Source organism: Bos grunniens, chromosome 5 (assembly GCF_055505025.1).
Source record: "Bos grunniens cultivar Pamir isolate PY7600 chromosome 5, Bosgru_T2T1.0, whole genome shotgun sequence".
NCBI lineage: Eukaryota > Metazoa > Chordata > Mammalia > Artiodactyla > Bovidae > Bos > Bos grunniens.
In genome coordinates this window covers 95,424,343-95,445,388 of record NC_141169.1, presented here as the reverse complement: position 1 = coordinate 95,445,388, position 21,046 = coordinate 95,424,343, and the positions used below count along the sequence as shown (strand labels likewise).

Genomic DNA, 21,046 nt, shown 5'->3' with positions numbered 1-21,046 from the left:
ACAATTGACCCAAACTAGTTAATGTTTTAGTAATCTTATAACTGAAATTTTTGTAAAAAGGCGTGCTCTCCTCAGGCATAGTTGAGTCTGACTGTCCTGGGTCTGAGCCACGCAAGGTAACATCCCACAGAACAACTGCCCACCTCATACCATCCAACTTCACTATATTACAGACATGTCCACGAGTCCCTAGGACTATCATGCGTGCTGTTGTGCATGCATGCTAAGCCACTTCAGTTGTGTTCTAACTCTTTGCAATGCTATGGACTGTAGCCCTCCTAGTTCCTTTGTCTATGGTATTCTCCAGGCAAGAATACTGGAGTGGGCCAGTATTTCATTCCTGCCCCAGGAATGAAACTCCCATCTCTTATGTCTCCTGAATTGCCAGGCGGGTTCTTTACCACTAGTGCCACTTGGGAAGTCCATCATGAGGTGTGAACTTTAATTCTTTAAATTCTGTATAGAGTTTGGTTTCCCTGGTGGCTTAGATGGTAAAGAATCTGCCTGTAACGTGGGAGACCTGGATTTGATCCCTCTTGGGGATCCCTTTGGGAAGATCCCCTGGAGAAGGGCATGGCAAGCCACTTCAGTATTATTGCCTGGAGAATCCCCATAGATGGAGGAGCCTGGCGGGCTGCAGTCCACAGAGTCACAAAGAGTTGGACACGACTGAGTGACTAAGCACAAGCTCTGTATGGGATTTCATGTTCTATTGATAAGTTCTTTAATTACTAGTAGTCTACTAAATTAAAGTGTGTTTCTTTCCTCCATTGTAGCCCCAGTTGCTCCGGAAATCACGTCTGTGGAATATTTCAACAGTCTGTTGTACATCAGTTGGACCTACGGGGATGACACCACAGACCTCTCCCATTCTAGAATGCTCCACTGGATGGTTGTTGCAGAAGGAAAGAAGAAAATTAAAAAGAGTGTATGTTTCTTTGAGTCTCAGTATTGGGCACCTGACATTTATTTGCATATACTATTGAAAATCATGAAGCAAACATTTACTGAGACATTAAACAAGTGTTTGCATGCCAATTAGCACTGTTTTTGGTTCTGGAGATTGTGTGTGTGTGCATGCGTGCGTGTGGACGCACGCGTGCTCGTGTGCATGCTCAGTTATGTCTAATTCTTGCAACCCCAAAGACCGAAGCCCGCCAGGCTCCTCTGTCCGTGGAATTTTCCAGGCAAGAATACTGGAATGGGTTGCCATCTCCTCCTCTAGGGGATCTTAGAATCCACTCTCTCTTGAGTCTCCTGTATTGGCAGGCAGGTTTTTTTTTTTTTTTTTAACCACTAGCACCACCTGAGAAGCCTCTCTGGAGATAGGATAGTGAACAAAATTGAAGTCCTTCTTTCACAGAGCTTACCTTTTAATTTTTAATAGTTGTAGTTGTTGTAATTGATTTCACCTATATTTAAAGTTATGATTTGAGCTTTTTCTTCGTAATACCAAACATTTTCAAGAAAATCACAGTATTTTCACTTTTTTCTCCATATGTCCCTAACACCCTCAATATTTGGAGACTTTGGAAGTACTGATTTCTCTCCTGGTTTATTAAGCTTTTGCATTGTACTAGTTAGGGTACCAACTAAACAATTGAAATAAAAAAATTTTTTAAGATTGTGGTTTAAAAAATATCAACATCTATATTTCTCTCAAGGTGCCCAGGACTAAAAGGGTACCTCTGCCATGAGAGATTATTCAAGAGTCCAGATTTGTTCTATTTTGCTGCTCCATCTGCCACTGCGTATAGTCATCACCTGCATAGGTTAACTCCACTCACCTTTACAGCCACATTCCAGCCTGCGGGAAGGGAAAAAGAGAGGATGTGGAGGCCCAGCACTTAAAAGGTGTGAACAAAACTCTAAGTTGACCATGAGACTTCCTCTAACAATCCATTGATTGGAATTGGGTCACATGGTCCCCACTATCAATATTAGAAACTGGAAAATGTAGTCTTTAGTTAAGAAGCCAGGTGTCTGTGGATATGGCTAAGTTTCCTCTGAGCTTCTCAGCTTGGGCTGAGCAATGTTCCTATTTTTGCAACCCAGTAATTGCTTTTTCTAAAATTTGCTGTGAATGCAAGAGGGACAAAAAAAATCGTAGTAATACGTACTCCAAACAAAGGAATTAATCACAAAAAATGTTCTGATCTGTGTTGTGCTTATTTAGAGCTACCTTGTGTTTGGCTCAGTTGAGGAATTTGTATCATTTTCAGAGGAAATAACATATCCATAAGGTTTAATCAGCTGTAGACTGCAGCACAGAACAGAGATGGGATGCCTGTGATAGCCCTACAGCTTGATTTTGGTGATCTTGCAGGTAACGCGCAATGTCATGACTGCAGTTCTCAGCTTGCCTCCTGGAGATATCTACAATCTCTCTGTAACTGCTTGCACAGAGAGAGGAAGTAACACCTCCATGCTCCGTCTTGTCAAGCTAGGTAAGAAGAGAACACAGGTGTGTGTGTGCAAGTAATCATGCTGGAGGACTAGTGTTTGTATCTCTTGGTTTAGCATGGTCTTCTCAACTCAAAGAAATGGAAAAAACTGGTTCAGTGTCTTTTATAAATGCAAAAAAGACTTTACATTATCAAAAAAAGTACATTCAACATATGTTTCTGTGAGGACAGTGTCTACTGTGTTGGGAGAAGGGAGTTCATTGTTCATAATAAGATTAGAAGAATCACAGAGTCTTAGGATTTTAGAGATGGAAGGACCTTAGCTATTATCTAGTGCGATATTCTCAACCCTATCAGATACTATTTCCCTTTTACATAAATAAAGCTGAATTTCATACATAAAATAATCCACATATTGATTTTTCAAATTTGATGTAGCATCCTAACTGTAAGATAAAATCAAGATAATAGGACAATAATTTATATTAAAAAAATAACATGGATTCCCTATGTATGTGTTCAGGTACAGCTTTTCACTCTTCTAAAAGTCGTAATGGGACTACTTGATGACTACCTACAATGAAAATGAATAAATATGAGTTTGTAAGAAGTAACAAGAACTGTAGTTCTTCCATACAAGAAGGATAAAAATAAAGGAATGAACAAATTCATATTAACTCATTTATTACTATTAATTAAAAATAAATAACTGTCAAGCTTAAGTGTAGCTGGGCCCTAGAATAAAAACTAGAGTTAGGAGAAATATTAAGACAGTAGATATATTTGCTTATGATGAAAGAAAGTGGAAGATAATGTTGGTTAGAATGAGGATAACATGTTAAGAAAAATGATGAGCTGTAAGAGAAAATGAGGAAAATATATTCTTACAAATGAGCTGGAACTTATTGCATGGTGTTAAAATAATTATATTATGAAAAGCAACTGGGAAGTGACACTATGTAATGCAAAACGCATCTTCTACACTCAACAATACCATGTGTTAAAATATTTAGTTTCCGGTACTTAAAGGGACCTCAGAGATGATATCCTATAATTGGCAAAAGAGAACATATTGGCAAAAAGCTGGGTGGTAGACTTCTTGGGCAGTGTCAGTTTAAGGATGATAACCCCACAATAAATGCACATCAATACCCAATTTTTACAGCAGAGACCTCATCGTTTTAATCATTGAAAATAAAGTCTATACGTGACTAGATGTCATGAGATCATTTTGTGATCAATAAAAATATTGAATAATTACATTGTACACCTGAAACTAATGCAATATTGTGTATCAGTTATAATTCAATAAAAAACGAATTTACATATAGAGTGGCAATAAAAATGTTTTCAAAACACTTAGTGCAACTTACTGACATCATCATTTCCGATGTCTGCCAGCTTGTACTCTGTGTCGGAGTCTGTCCATAAAAATCTCAAATCTCTCTAATATGTTCTATGTACTGCTTAAGTGAAGATGAACCAGGGTGATTCAGTAGCAGCTTAAATACCAGGATCAGTAGTGCTGTCAGTGATGCTTTAGACTCTTGGAAAATCTGAGACAAAACAAAACACAATATTTTCTCAGATTATCCACTATTTGCATTTTCTCTATAATTCAATGCACAAGACATTAAGTTTTAAATCTTTTTTGTCTCCTATTTGCCGTGATAAAAACTAAACTCTTGCACTGAAAACATTTAGAATTAAATAGATAATTGAAAATGCATGATGTACTAAATAGACAATATGGGCAGTAAACTATTGAGTAGTTTTTCAGTATCACTTTTAAAAATGTATTGAAGTACAGTTGATTAACAACGTTGTGTTAGTTTCAGGTGTCCTGCTAAGGGATTCAGGTAGACATATACATGTATCCATTCTTTTTCAGATTCTTTACCCATATAGTTCATTAAGAATATTGAGTAGACTTTTCTGTGCTATACAGTAGGTCCTTGTTGGTTATTTATCTTATATATAGCAGAGTGTGTTTGTTAAATCCAAGCTCCTAACTTATCCCTCCCCTTCCCCACATTTTCTTTTCAGTAACTATAGCTTTGTTTTCTAAAACCATGAGTATGTTTCTGTTTTTCAAATAAGTTCATTTATAGCATTTGTAAATTCAATTCCACCTATAAGTGATATCATATGGTTTGTCTTTCTCTTCCTGACTTACTTTATTTAGAATGATAATTTTTTCCAATATTAATCGTGTGATTAAGTACTTGTAACTATATTTATAATGAATTTATTCTGGTCACAAAATTAGAGGTTTATGTGGAATGTGGGACATGGGACAATTTTTCTCTTTGGAACTTTCTTGATCATAGAAAGACATCTAGAATTTCTGAGCCCTGCCCACAGAAGTCTGATTGACTTTGTGATCTTTTGTGACAGCTAAAAACATTTCTGCAAATTTCCAAGCACCCTTAAGGGGGCTCTGCTGCTCTTATCAAGACTCATGAAAGTGAAAGTGAAGTCGCTCAGTCGACTCACTCTTTGCTCACTCTTTGCTCAGTCTTTGCTCACTCTTTGCGACCCCATGGGTTGTAGCCTACCAGGCTTCTCCGTCCATGTGATTTTCCAGACAAGAGTACTGGAGTGGGTTGCCATTTCCTTCTCCAGGACTCATAAAGACTCATGAGTTAAGTTCAATCTTTCTTGCACTGCCCACAATCTACTCCTCCCTAGCAGTCTATACTAGAATTTCAGGAATGTGGAGATCACCAGTTTCCAATACTAGATGATCTATTTATTAAGAAAAAAATAATCTGCTTAGCAATTCCAACCATTATCTCTGATTTTTTTAATTTAATTTATTTATTTTAATTGGAGGCTAATTACTTTACAGTTTTGTGGTGGTTTTTGCCATACATCGACATGAATCAGTCAAAGGTGTACATGTGTTCCACCGTCCCAACCCCCATTCCCACCTCCCTCCCCATCCCATCCCTCTGGGTTGTCCCAGTGCACAGACCCTGAATGCCTGCTTCAAGCATTGAACTTGGACTGGTCATCTATTTCACATATGGTAATATATATATTTCGGTGCTATTCTCTCAAATCATCCCACCCTTGCCTTCTCCCACAGAGTCCAAATGTCTGTTCTTTACATCTGTGTCTCTTTTGTCTTCTGTATGAATGTTAGTTCAAATTTGCTTCCAGGTAACTGGAATTACTTGAAGACTCTGCCTGCGTTCCCCAAGGCTTTCTCTTTCCAAGTTTCTAGATGCTTTCTCCAATTCATTTGGTATGTTGGTCTCCCTTAAAGTGAAAGTTGAAGGGTGGTCTTACCAAAGTAGCCTTCAGTGGCCTATTGCTTTGCTGTCATTTTTACGTGACATTATGAATGATCTATGAAGTCTCAGGAATATGGGTTAAAGTCATAAACTGGAACAATTACACTCACACAAATAGGAGTGGGAGTAAGAAACTGACTTTGTTTCCCAAACTTGCCATTGGGTTTTGAGCTTCCATATTTCTCCATTAATGAGCAGGATTGCCTATACCAATTTAGGAAGTTCCTTTAAATGTTTCAAGTAGGGAAGCAAGTTACCACAGCAATTATTTCTAGTGAATCATTACCCTTAGAATCAATCAGCTTTTCCATGTTGGTATATTAATATCAGACAGAATATTCCCTCAATCTTGTTCCTCTCTGAAAGCAAGACAATCTTTATATAATATATCTGTCCTCAGCCTTTTTTTTCTGGAAACAAAATAACATACTTTTTATCCATTTGTCTAAAGGTCTATTTTCCATTCTCTAATCATATTATTGTGTTTTATAAGCTATTTTAATTTTCTACAACACAATGCCTTCTCTGCTGTAGATACTTAATAGGTATTTGTTGAATGGAAATGAAACTACAGACTTCAAAGTTGAAATTATTATTATTGTTAATATTTAGCCAAAACAAGTTCCATCTTTCAGAGAAGTGAGATATTTTGCTTTAGTAATAACTGAATTGCAAGTTTTTTTCACAAAACATTCATTCTTGCCATCTGAGGAAAGAAACCATTCTATCAGTGAATCCAGAACAATATAAATTAATCCAAAATGGTATACTACCAAAATTATCTGATTATTATGTCATCAATGGACATCCAGGAGAAGACAGTACTGCTAACAGTGCTGTTTACAAGGCTTTGAGCCAGTCATCCCATTAAGAATTTTAGATTGTCAAGAGTTTCATGGTACTACAGTGATAAATGATGGCAGTTCCCTTTGGTAGTCAACACAAATGTCAATCAAATCTGCATTAAGACTTGTCATTTTATAAGTACTCATTGGTCTGCATGCAATCATGGCTTCAACCAGCAACCAGTCATAAATTCTAGTCTTGGTGAATCCACCTGGAGCTCTGGTGAAACATTAGGAGGATTTGTAAGTTTACATCAGACAATCAGTTTTCCAACTGAAAAAAAAAGGAAAAGAAGGAAGGAAGCAGTCAGGGAAAGAAATAAGAATGAAAAAAAAAATAAGAATGAGATTCATAAAATAGATCGATGGTAATGTTGCAGGAAGAAGGACCTGAGAGTGGGCCCAAGAGTGGGCTTTTGTTTAACACTTGGAAATGAATTGTCTGAGGAGACACACATACTGACAAAGCAAGAGATTTTATTGGGAAACGGTGCCCAGGTGGTTAGCAATAGAGTAAGGGAAACCAGGAGAATTTCTCTGCCATGTGGCTCACAGTCTAGGGTTTGATGGTGATGGGATTAGTTTCTCTGGGCAATCATTCTGACTCAGGATTCTTCCTAATGGCACACACATTGCTCAATCAAGATGAATTCCAGCAAGAAGGATTCTGGGAGGTTGGTGGGACATTTGGACTGAAATTTCTCCTTTTGACCTTTTCTGAATTCTTCCAGTTGGTGGTAGCTTGTTAGTTCTATGTCCCTTACCAGGACCTTCTGTTGTAAGATAACTCATGCAAGTGGTTACTATGGTACCTGGCCTGGGTGGGTGGTCTCAGTCAGTGGTTCCCCTAACAGTAATAGCATATCCATTCATTAATTTATTTAACAAATATATGCTGAGAAACTTCTAAACACTGTTCAGATGCCAGACTTCTTATGTATGTGTGCTCAGTTGTGTCCGACTCTTTGCAACCCCCCTGGACTGTGGCCCACCAGGACCCTCTGTCCATGGGATTCTGTAGACAAGAATACTGGAGTGGGTTGCCATTCCCTCCTCCCAGCAATCTTCCCAATCAAATCCAGGTCTCCCACATTGCAGGCAGATTCTTTACCTTATGAGCCACCAGGAAAGAGCATTAAAATAGGGCAGTACAATGCAGATGGCTTTCCAGTAAAAGCTTTCTCTGAAGAAGCAATGAGAAGAGATCTGAATAACAAGAAAGGACCAGCCACGAAAAGGTTGGGCAAGAGCACCTGGGCAGAATGAATCAGGAGAATTCAGATTATATAGGATTATAAGGCTTGGAGTTGAGATTTTATTTTTAGGTTGCATATGTGAAGTCATTTAGAGAATTAAACAAATAATCTGACTTATATTTAAAACAATCCTTCTGGTTGCTCAAGGGAGAAAGGATTTGGAGGTCAAAAATAAATGTAGGGAACCAGTTAAGGGGTTAGTCATCACTAACCTTAAAAACAGCATTCTAATTCAAATAAGTGCCATGGGAAATGATGGTGACTTTGACCAAAATGGTAGGAAGGGAGATGGAGAGAATTGGGCAGAATTCTGGAGCTGTTTTGGAGGTTGTAGCCACAGAACTTTCTGATGGGGTGAAAACAAGAAATGAGAGAAAGAGAAAGAACAGCTCCTAGACTTTGCCCTTGAGCAACTAGGGTGGGGGTCGGGCAATTTATTGAGATTGAAAGGACTAGAAAAACTAGAACAGGAGTTACCTGGGCATAAGTTGAGAGTCAAGGATTCTTCCTCAGACATAAAAAAAATAAAAAATGCAGTTGTCGAGTAAAGAGACTATTGATATGTAGTGTTAGTGTTCGTCACTCAGTTGTGTCTGACTCTTTAAGACCCCATGGACTGTAGCTTGCCAGGTTCCTCTGTCCATGGAATTCTCCAGGCAAGAATACTGGAGTGGGTGGCCATTTCCTTCTCCAGGAGATCTTTCCGACCCAAGGCTCGAACCTGAGTCTCCTACACTGCAAATTCTTTACCATCTGAATCACCAGGGAAGCCCATTGATATATGTGTCTGGAGGTCAGGGGAGAATTCTAGGCTGGGAATATAAAAGTGACTGAATAATTAGATACTAATTAAAAATACAGAAAAAGAGCTCTGGTCTAGGCAAGAAGAGCTACTCCAGTATTTAGTGATTGAGCAGAGAAAGAGGAGACAGCAAGAGAAACATGGAAGAAAGAGGCAATAAAGTCAGAGAAAGGAAAAAAACTGTATGTACACCAACATTGTAAGAGGTCTGCTTTATCCTGACCACAGACGTGTTCAGACAGGTTCAAGGTAAGCACTCAGATAACTTTAGCTCTGGAAGAGATTTGGAAACAATTTAGTGTCATGTCCTCCCTTGGGCAAGCTGAAATCTAGAGAAATCTGACCCACATTACACACTGTTGAGCCTGGATCTAGAAATAGTACTTTTTAACCTGTTTAACCTTTTTAATCTGTTTCTTGCCTTTTCCTGGATTGGGGGTGGATTTTTTCTAAAACTTCATGTTTCTATGAACACATTTAACAGAGCAGGGAAGAGCCTCACACCCATTCCTGTGGCTTTCTGTTCCTGTTTGGGAATTTGAGCATTGTGAAATTGACTTGATTTCCTAAGTCTCAGTCATGAAAGTTTTTATATAGATTAGAAATCTTTAAAACATAATTTGACTATGGACACAAATATTAGGAATTGGAAGGGATATTTGAATCTTCTCACTTCTCCTAACTTTCTCTCTCTCTCACACACACATCAAATTTCAGTAGATTACAAATAATTATATCCATTTTGATGAAATGTAATTTCTGACTTTATAAGAGCCCAGCCATTGCAAGGTGCTGGCCTTCTGAGTCTCATTCTTAGTTGAGAAAATGTGTTTAATTCTTGTGTTGAAGTCACTGAGTTTACAATTTTGAAAATAGTTACTTAGGTATAGGCAGTTCTTATTTTTGGTAAGAAGTGAGTGAAGTGTTGTGAGTCACAGCCAACTGATGTCTGAAGTACCACTCCCGGGCCACCCATTCCTTTCTGTGAATCCTCTTCCAATGAGTGACTAACTTGTTGCTGCTGCTGCTGCTGCTGCTGCTAAGTCGCTTCAGTCGTGTCCGACTCTGTGCGACCCCATAGATGGCAGCCCACCAGGCTCCCCCGTCCCTGGGATTCTCCAGGCAAGAACACTGGAGTGGGTTGCCATTTCCTTCTCCAAGGCATGAAAGTGAAAAGTGAAAGTGAAGTCGCTCAGTCGTGTCCGACTCTAGCGACCCCATGGACTGCAGCCTACAAGGCTCCTCCATCTATGGGATTTTCCAGGCAAGAGTACTGGAGTGGGGTGCCATTGCCTTCTCCGGACTAACTTGTTATCCCCCACCAAAACAAATAAGCAGAAATGAGTTCAATAATAGGATGAATACATCTGTGTCAATGTAGCACAGAGAGGGGACAGGAAAATGGACGAATGAATGGATTGAAGGGAAGAAGAAAGTGAGAAAGGAAAGAAAGTATGCATATTATTTATGTATATACATAGAGACAGGTATTTGTATTTCGGTTTCCCTGGTGGCTCAGAAGGAAAAGAATCTGCTGGCAATGAAGGAGACCTGGGTTCAATCCCCAAGTCAGGACGATCCCCTGGAGAAGGAAATGACAACCTATTCCAGTTTTCTTGCCTGGGAAATCCCCTGGACAGAGAAGCCTGGTGGACTACAGTTCATCGGGTCATAAAGAGTCAGACACAACTGAGCAACACTTTAGGTAGTTATTCTATTAATTTGGGGTAATCGTATGACTGTGGTGGCTGGCACAAAGTTTATCGAGTAGAACATATATATATACACCACCAGTCAATTAGCAGCTAATAAAATAACTAAGGTACTCTACTTTTAAAAAATTAATTTATTCTATCAACAAATCTGTACTTAACATTTATTGTGTGCTACACACTAATCCAGGTGCTGATGATGCAGAAATGAACGAAGTTGACAAAAATGTCTACCCTCATTCTCATGGAGAAAAAGAAATGATCAAATAAGCATAAGGATGTCAAGTGGTGATGAGTTTTGTGGAGAAAAATGAATCAGCAAATGAGAAAGGAAAGGAAAGTTCTGGGCAGCTGGGGGGATGCATTTTTTGCAGAAATGGAGATAGAGTAAGCTTTACAGTGAAGATGCTATTTCAGACAGATCCTGAGGCAGCTGCGGGAGGGAGCTGGGCAGGTAACTGGGAGAAATTATAAGAAGCAGCAATGTAGGGAGGGAGGTAAGAGGGTGGCTCAGGATGGGAGGATACATGTGCACCCATAGCTGATTCATGTTGATGTAATGCAAAATCCATCACAATAGTGTAAAGTAATTATCCTCCAGTTAAAATAAATTAATTTTTTAAAAGAAAAAGAATACTATATAAGTGGAATTATACAATATGTAACTTATCAGGAATTTTTTGTTCGCTTGGCATGATTTTCTGGCACAAGATTCATCCAAATTGTTGCATGTATCAATTGTCATTCCTTTTTTAGTGCTGTGTAGCAGTCCATAATGTGGCTATACCATAGCTTACTTAATCATTTATCCATTGAAAGCCATCTGGATTGTTTCTATTTTGGGACTATTACAAATAAAGCTGCTACGAACATTTGTGTAAAAAAAAAAAAATCAGCAATGTGCCCAGCAAGTTCAAGGAAAAGTCAGGAAGGCAGTATGGCTGAAATGGAACGAACAAGAAGAGGGAAGAAGGGTAGCAAGGGAGCAAATCATGCAGGGTTTTTGTCTTTCATGTTTTATCTCTGGCTGCTCTGGGTCTGAGTTGCTGCGTGAGGGCTTTCTCTAGTTGCAAAGAGCAGGGGCTACTCTTTGCTGTGGTGCACAGGTTTCTTATTGTCACCTGCGAAGCCGAGAAAATGGGCAGTAGCTAGCTAATGATAAAAGGATCCAGTTGTAATTGTTTAGCTGGTTTTTGTTTTATTTTTCCTTCCCTTTAAGTGGATTGAAAAACCTTGTCTTTGAGCTAATCAGAATGATTCAACAGAGCAGGGGAAATGATGATGCAGGATAGTTAGAGGTGAGATTTGTTGGGGTGGTGTCTTTAATTGGGCCAAAGGATTTTGGACCAGTGGAGGGGGTGGCCTTAGGCTGGGTGGCTCTGTAGTAAGGTAACAAATGACAGAGTACATGGGCATTATGGGGGTGTGTGAGTAAATGGAATTAATGGAGGAAGCTTGTAACAGTTTTCATCTGTTTGACCTCTTATAAACACATGAAATTTCCTTTGGTTTCAGAGGAAACCCACTTGCATTGATTAGGCTGCCATGCATATCACTGTTGCATGGCTCCATTCCTGGGTGCAAGACAAATCGATACCTGTCCTCAACATACGTCTCCCCCATTTCTCATCACGGTGGTTTTCTGAGTAACGCTGAAATTTGCCAGCTGTCCACAGCCCTGTCACACTTTCAGCAATTCTTAAAAGCATTTGTCCTCCCCACTGTAAAGTGACTTGCATATTTTGCTTGTTTCTCTTCAATATATTGCAAGAATCTGGATGCTGGACTGATGGGGCAGCTATTGTGATGTCTGGCACAGATTAAATACACAATCAAGTTCCTGCTCTGGAAAAGTTGGTCTTCTGGACAAAGGAAGTTTCCAGAAGTTTCATCATCTGGAAGTTTCATCATCCCCAGTTATATGGAAGTTAATGGAAAATGTTCATATGTTTAGGAAGGAAATCGGGTGCAGAAGGGAGACCCTTAACTGGGAGTATTTGCCTTCACAGTCAAATTGTGTCATCTTAGAAAGATGACTCAGGCCCTTTGAATTTCAGCCTCCTTTTCTACAGAATGAGGTTCTGGACTAAGCGATCTTTAATGTTCCTTTCAGTTTTAGGATTTAGTTCATAACTGAGTTCAGAGTAAAGGCAATGAGGCAGATGACACAGTAAGAGTAGTGACTTTTTTCTGGGAATTGTGCAATATGTAAGTTCTAACTTAAAAAAAAAATGCCAAGCAAAAACACATATTCCTGGAACCAACAAAGGAGGAAGTAAGATCTTTTGTTTTAAACTAAGTAAAGTTCAAAGAGAGATTTCTCTGAAAAATGCTATAAATCTATAGAAGCTACTTGAGCTGTACTACCATAAACTTACCCAATGATTCATAGAAAAGGATTTTACTCTTGCCATCATTTAGCCATCAAGAATTTATTTAAAATGTAATGGAAACAACAGGACTTCCCTGGTGGCTTGGTGGCAGCAAATCCACCTGCCAATGCAGGAGACAGAGGTTCAATCCCTGGATCAGAAAGATCCCCTGGAGAAGGAAATGACAACCCACTCCAGGATTCTTGCCTGGAAAATCTCTTGGACAGAGAAGCCTGGTGGGCTACAGTCCATAGGGTTGCAAAAGAGTCGGACAGGACTTAGCAACCGAACAACAACAATGGAAATGAAGGGATTCCTGAGAAAAGTCTATGTTCTGTACATAAAATGGGCCTAATATAATTTAATGCTAAACATTTGCCCGAATTATTATATATTCTCCAGTGTTACTGTAATGTTCTAATTACTTATGAAGTTTATGTAGGAAAAGAAATCTGAAGTCAATAAGAGAATAGGCCTGAGAAATGTCAGATCTAACAAAAGTGTCTTCTTTAATAAGCATTTTCCTCTATTTAATTTCATGGCATATCAATCTTAACTCACCCTTAGGGTTTTTTTTTTTTTTTTTTTTTCCTTTCAAAGAGTTCTCTCTTCTGCAGATGTTGTTTTCAACCAAGTTGAATGTAACTTATGCAGCTTTAACCGCTTAAGTCACAGATGTTTTCTTTGGCCAAGTTCTACGGTTTACACTGCTTACGGTAGAAGACTTGAGTTGAGGAAAATAAAAATAGATTTCAAAGACTTACTATACTATAAATGTTAAAGACCAACTTTTGTGTGAAGAGGATGGTAGCAATTTACTGTCAGTCAGGCTGAGGACTGAAAATAGATTTTGCCATGTCAGTCATTTTTTACAATGTTTTTCTATTGAATTCTCCATATCTTCAATGTCACACATTTGTAAAACGACTCACTAATTTTAAAGGTGTAAAACACAACCAGAATAAAACCAGTTGGCTTTCATGGATAGCATCTTAGCCTCATTAACATAATTCAATCAGCAGCTAAACAAATGGGTCACATTAAACGAAGAAACAATATAATAACTGTCAGAGAAAGACGGATTTTAGGCAATAAATATCTTCCATTCTGATCCAAGGCTGAATGTTATACCTGACTCCCTTTGGAATTCCCGAGGAAAGAAAGAGATTTGTGCTGGAGCAAAGAATGAGAATCAAATACTTGCTCATACTTCACTAGAGGTCACTTCACTCCCCAGAGATCCAGTATCGTGAACCTCTCATAACCAATCCTACATTAAATGGGAGGGATAGCATCATGGCTCTCCATTCAGCCCATGTTCTGTGCCTGGTACTTCATTTCCTATAAAATTAGGTGGATTCCCAACTCAAACAGGAGTGGCATTGAAGGGGAGAGATGAGAAGGAAAGAGAGGACAAAGCAGTCCAGTATACACTTGCAATGCTGAGAGTATTTAAAAACAAACAACGCTGTGGGCCTTCCTTGCCTGTCCAGTGGTTGAGACTCTGCGCTCCCAATGCAGAGGGTGCAGTTTCGATCCCTGGTTGGGGAACTAAGATCCCACATGCCACAGAGTGTGGCCAAAAATTAAAAACAAACAGCTGTGTATCTACATCCCATTTTGTAAAAATAGCATGTCTGTCTCTTTTCCCTGTGTCCATAGGTTTGCAAATCAAATGTCATGGATTTTGAAATTATTTTAAACCAAAAGACATCAGACATATGGAGAAGAGGAATTTTGAAAAAAATTTAAAATATCATTTAGATAGAAAATGATAACCAGAAGATGTTCCGTAACTAGTATGTCCATGACTATTTGTTATATACAGTGTCTTGTATACATTAAATTAAAGCTCATTTACTCTTCATAACATTAACAAAATCTTCATATCTCTCCCCTTTGTTAACTAGACTGAATTGGATATTTTGAGCAGTAAGAGACTGTATTAGTTTGCTAATACAAAATATTAGCAAATTTTGGGGCTGCCAAAACAAAATACCACAGACTGTGTGGCTTAAACAAAAGAAATACATTTTCTCAAAGTTCTAGAGGCTGTATGTCCAAACCCTAGTGAACTGTGCGTGCAGAGTATCCAGGTTGTGCCCTCCATAGTTGCAGGAAAACCAGCTCAGGGCTCCCGCAGATACTACATTATGGTGAGTTGTATAATTATTTCATTATATATCACAATGTAATAATAATAGAGAGGCTTCCCTGGTGGCTCAACGGTAAAGAATTTGCCTGCCAATGCAGTAGACGTGGTTTCAATCCATGTGTCAAGAAGATCTCCCAAGGAGGAAATGGCAACCCAATCCAGTATTCTCTCCTGGGAAATTCCATGGACAGAGGAGCCTGGAGAGCTACAGTCCACTGGGTTGCAAGACTTGGACACAACTTAGGGACTAAACCACCATCATAATAACAAAAATAAAGTGCACAATAAATGCAATGTACTTGAACCACTCCAAAACCATCTCCCACCCCACCCTTGCCCCAGATCAGGGAAAACTTGTCTTCCACGAAACCGATCATTAGTGGCCAAAAAGTTCAAGACTACTGTTCTCAGCCATCCTAGGCTATTGGGCTGAGCTGACCTTGCCTTCTCATGAAAAGAGACACAGCAGCAGGGGGACCCTCTGACCAGTTTCTGCCAAGAATTTGCAAACTTCTCTACCAAACAGGAAGGAATGTTCTAACCCAGCATTATCCAATTCAAATATGGTGAGAGCCACTTATGTAATTTTAAATTTCTAGGAGCCACACTACAAAACAGTAGAAAGAAATAGCTGAAGTTGAGTTTAATATACTTTACTTAACCAGTAAATCCAAAATAGTTTCATTCCAATATGTAGTCAGTATAAAGAACTATTAATGAGATATTGTTGTTCTTGCTTCATACTAAAATAAAGTCTTTGACGTCCAGTCTGTATTTTACTTTTATAGCATCTCTCAATTTAGATTAACCGGATGTCAAGCATTCAGTAGCCACATGTGGCTAGCAGTTACTATATAGCCCAATACAGTCCTAAAATTTTAATACATCCCCTGGGGCAAATGAGGCTTCCCTTGTGGCTCAGCTGGTAAAGAATCCACCTGCAATGCAGGAGCCTTGGGTTCTATCCCTGGGTTGGGAAGATCCCCTGGAGAAGGGAATGGCTACCTGGAGAAAGAAATAGCCACCTACTCCAGTATTCTGGCCTGAAGAATTCTGTGGACTGTATAGTCCATGGGGTCACAAAGAGTCAGACACAACTGAGTGACTTTCACTTTCGCTGGAGCAGATGTCGTCCTGAATAGTGAAATTTAATTAGAAGTCACTCCTTACACCTCCACTTATGAAATATTATGATAACTTTCTTTATTTTCTTCAGAATAGCAGGGTGGAATTTCTCCCCAGTTTATCTAGGAAAATATCCCTACCACAGAGATCATAAGTATTTTCAAGCAGGTTTCTTGTGAATATTTCTCATTGACCTATAGAATGCATGATGTCTTTCAGAAAAAGATGCAGAAATAATGGGAACAGTGATTTTGGAATGATCTATTGCCTCATATACCACCTGAGGAAGGAAAAAAAAAAAATGTTACTTGGCTGTTAGAGGTTCCAGATCCTTTGGATATTTTCCTAAGGATACACTCATCACCTGCATCCACATTCTCAGCCAGACCAGAGGAAACATGTATTCCAGTATCTAAGTCTTATTTCTTCGGTCACTGAAAATACTTCTAATTCACAAGTCTTTCACTCTGCCCCTGAGAGCTGATGACTTTTTACAAATATAATCACCATACAAAGGCAGAGAATGTCAAAATTCAATGCCGACGTGTCTGATCTTACTTGATGCTTAAATCCTAACACCTCTGGTTAATGAATCTTGACTTAGGTTTTAATTCTGTCAACAGGTAAGATTTATTGCATCCCTACGCATGGCTAGATCAAAATGAAGACAAAATAATTTATTGCACATGACCGCAGTTCTTAAAGGACCCAGTGGAATCAGGACTTCACTCACACAGATCACATAAGAAATAGTTAAGGGTGAGAGAAGGTCAGAGAAGGGACAGAGCCTCAAGAGACAGTCATCAGATAAGCTTTGAAGGAGAAGGTAAGGCTTTTTCTTTAAGGTGATCAGAAGAGCAGAAAGAACACACTGAGGGTTGAGAAATACATGAGTTGAGAAAGAGTAATGCCTGTGTAATGGTCAGCAAGAAGACTGGCTTTATGAGGACAGCATGTCTGTGCAGGAAAGATGGTGGTGACGGGTAGCAGGTGGCCAAAGTATGTAGGATCCTTAACACTTAGCATACGGTAAACTCCCTACATACTATGAGTTCCATTCCAAGAGCGTGTTTATAAGTTCAACAAAGGTGGCCTAGGTACCCAACTAACACATTCAGCTATACAGTACTGTATTGTGATAGGTTGATAATACAGGCAGGAAGAGTTACTGGCTGGAGAAGGAGAGGAGGTGGGAGATGGGAGATGGTGGAGCTGAAGGATCGTCAGCAACAGGAGACAGAGGGCAAGTTGAAATTTCACTCACACCTGTTTTTGATGGCCCAGGTTCTGGTTCCTTGCTGGATTCAATTCTATCTATAAAGATCCTATACCGCTGTACTCTATACAGTACTCTACAGTTAGGTACACAAAAACACAGCCACTTGTAGAGGAAGCACACACGTGACAATGTATTGCCAGACATATGCACTAACAACATAATTGAACATGTGAATGCATTCGCATCTTTGAAAGTTTGCAGCCTGAAGATTCATATGTAGGGGACTTGACTGTATTTGGATTTGACACATTAGAAATTGATCACAGTAAATCATTGTACAGATAGAATCTAACAGGAGCAAAGTGGTGTTTTTATTTATTTATTTTTCGTTATTCACATAAGTGGTGTTTTTAAACAATTTAAACCATCATTGACAAAACAAAGAATCAAGTAAGAGACAGGGAAAAGGAGTAAAGGGCTGTTGTAATGATTGCTAAGTGTGATGGCAAAAGCCTGGGTGTGCAATATAATAAAAGAAATAAACAAAAGGAAGAGATGAAAGGAAGTTTTAAAAGGTAGTGCAAAAAAGGAAGAGGAGAGCCTCAAAACTGTCAGCTTAGACAATTGAAATGTTGTTCATGAAAGTATCAGGGAGAGGTGGAATGCAGAATTGATTTGTGGAAAGGCAGGGACTCCATGTTCCATTTTAACCTTATGGAGTTTGGTGTTAATAGTGAGATACCTGAGTAAACACACATGGAAAATCAATCAGATTTGGAGATCAAGATCTGGATAATGTTCATATCAGATGATACAAGGGAAGCCCAAGAATACTGGAGTGGGTAGCCTATCCCTTCTCCAGGGGATCTTCCTGACCCAGAAATCAAACTGGGGTCTCCTGCATTGCAGGCAGATTCTTTACCAACTGAGCTATTAGGGAAGCCCAAAATACAACTCCTTCTTCCCCAGGTGGGACTCAAACCCACAGTCCCTGACTTAAGGGGCCAGTGCCTTATCCATTAGGCCACAGGGGCTGATTCATACCAGATAGCTGAACTGAATTTATCAACCCAATAGGAAAAAAATGTAGAGATGTTCTAGGTGTTCTAATTACTGTCTAAGAAACTCACTCTGAGGAGCAATTCTGTAGTGTGCATCTTTTAAAGAGGCATAACCCAGGCTCAGCCTAACGAATCACCCGTTTCTGCCTCAGACAACGTCACACTTGCTTCCAACCATTCAGGTTCTACAGGAGTCAGAATCATTGGAGGATTTGGTCTCTGGCTTATAATCCAAATAGCAGTGACAACTATGAAGGACATAAGAAGTGGAAGTAAACCTCTGTGTTTCATCAACAGTCTTCATCAGAGGGGAAGTGAGACGGTACAATGTTTAGAGGAGTAAATAATTTATAGCAAATGAGAAAGGGGTTCTGACATCTATTGTGAATTATACTTGCCCAAGACCAACTCATCACTTTATTCCTTCAACTCTTCTGCCCAGCCTTGTCAGGTTGCCTCTGGAAAAGAAAAATGCTTCTTTTACAGTTGGACACAAACTTACTCTACTGCGGTAGGTCACAGCAAGGAGGATTCTGACAAACTTCTTGGTTCTGGTCATGATGATGATATTCCAGAAAGAAGGTCCAGACCTTCCCCCACAAAGACATATCATTTCTCAGAGTAAACTGCCCTCTAGGGCTTTTTCAAGCCCCACTAAATGCCAGGAGCCTTAGAACAGACTTGGGAGGGTGGGACCGAGAATGAAAAGAAATCCAAGTGACAGGTAAACAGTGCAGTAGTTGCCTGTCATGCCTGTCATGCTAATGGGCCGAGTATACCACTACGTGAACCTGATGGCTAGACACACGCAGGTAAGAGGGACCCTGGCTTAAGAACTTGGATGCAGGCAGAGCATTCTATGTATTGGAGGAACTTGAGAGAAGGGCTCAGAGAAGAGGGGCATAGGCAGGGGACCAGGAGAGGTTCAGCAGTGGGCGAACAAGACGGCAGACCAACACCCAGAACTGACGGACAGCAAGCCCAGGGCCTCAGTACTGGAAATGTATATGAAAGGGCACAAGCAGAATGGTTTGCTTAACTAGTGGATTAATACATTGATCAAGATTAAATGTCCAGGGATTCCATGAAAAACATCTATTTCTGCTTTATTGACTATGCCAAAGCCTTTGACTGTGTGGATCACAATAAACTGTGGAAAATTCTGAAAGAGATGGGCATACCAGATCACCTGATCTGCCTCTTGAGAAACCTGTATGCAGGTCAGGAAGCAACAGTTAGAACTGGACATGGAACAACAGACTGGTTCCAAATAGGAAAAGGAGTACTTCAAGGCTGTGTATGGTCACCCTGCTTATTTAACTTATATGCAGAGTACACCATGAGAAACTCTGGGCTGGAAGAAGCACAAGCTGGAATCAAGATTGCCGGGAGATATATCTATAACCTCAGATATGCAGATGATACCACCCTTATGGCAGAAAGTGAAGAGGAAATAAAGAGCCTCTTGATGAAAGTGAAAGAGGAGAGTGAAAAAGTTGGCTTTAAGCTCAACATTAGAAAACTAAGATCATGGCATCAGGTCCCATCACTTCATGGCAAATAGATGGGGAAACAGTGGAAACAGTGGCTGACTTTATTTTTGGGGGCTCCAAAATCACTGCAGATAGTGATTGCAGCCATGAAATTAAAAGATGCTTACTCCTTGGAAGGAAAGTTATGACCAACCTAGACAGCATATTAAAAGGCAGAGACATTACTTTGTCAACAAAGGTCCGTCTAGTCAAGGCTATGGTTTTTCCATGTATGGATGTGAGAGTTGGACTGTGAAGAAAGCCGAGCGCCAAAGAATTGATGCTTTTGAACTGCAGTGTTGGAGAAAACTCTTGAGAGTCCCTTGGACTGCAAGGAAATCCAATCAATCCATCCTAAAGGAGATCAGTCCTAGGTGTTCATTGGAAGGACTAATGTTGAAGCTGAAACTCCAATACTTAGGCCACCTGATTTGAAGAGCTGAGTCATTTGAAAAGACTCTGATGTTGGGAAAGATTGAGGGCAGGAGGAGAAGGGGACGGCAGAGGATGAGATGGTTGGATGGCATCACTGACTCAATGGACATGGGTTTGGGTGGACTCTGAGAGTTGGTGATGGACAGAGAGGCCTGGGGTGCTGTGGTTCATGGGGTCACAAAGAGTTGTACACGACTGAGTGACGAACTGAACTGAACTGAATTCCATGATGGTTCGGTGGTTGAGAGTCTGCCTGCCAGTGCAGGGGACACAGATTCAATCCCTGGTCTGGGAGGATTCCACATGCCATGAGGCAACTAGGCCCATGTACCAAACTAGTGAAGGCCAGGCACTCTCCATGCACCACAATGAAGACCCAGCACAGCCTAAATAAACAAATGAAATTATTTTTATAAAATGATTAAATGTCTATAGAAAACAGACTTACAGACACAGCGGGAACAGGAAGTGATAAAGTGAAAGTCGCTCAGTCATGTCCTACTCTTGGACTATATATACAGTCCATGGAATTCTCCAGGACAGAATACTGGATTGGGTAGCCTTTCCTTTCTCCAGGGGATCTTTCTGACCCAGGAATCGAACCAGGGTCCCCGTATTGCAGGAGGATTCTTTACCAACTGGGCTATTAGGGAAAAATTGAGAGAATAGCACTGAAATATACATATTACCATATGTAAAATAAATAGCTAATGGGAAGTTGCTGTTTAATACAGGGAGCTCAACCCTGTGCTCTGTGATAACCCAGAGGGATGGGATGGGGTGGGAGGTGGAAAGGAGGTTGAAGAGGGAAGGAACACATGTATACCT

At 39.8% G+C, this 21,046-nt stretch overlaps 1 protein-coding gene across 4 annotated transcripts in view; it reads left to right on the top strand.

The window, feature by feature from the left end:
• The window catches only part of PTPRO (protein tyrosine phosphatase receptor type O), a 259,746-nt gene that overhangs the window by 183,238 nt on the left and 55,462 nt on the right, over positions 1 to 21,046 (top strand). For all 4 annotated transcript variants that reach the window (XM_086404083.1, XM_086404084.1, XM_086404081.1 and 1 more), the window contains exons 11-12: positions 777 to 928; positions 2,327 to 2,447. In XM_086404083.1, coding sequence (XP_086260209.1) covers positions 777 to 928; positions 2,327 to 2,447 — 273 coding nt within the window. The remainder of the gene's footprint in view (positions 1 to 776; positions 929 to 2,326; positions 2,448 to 21,046) is intronic.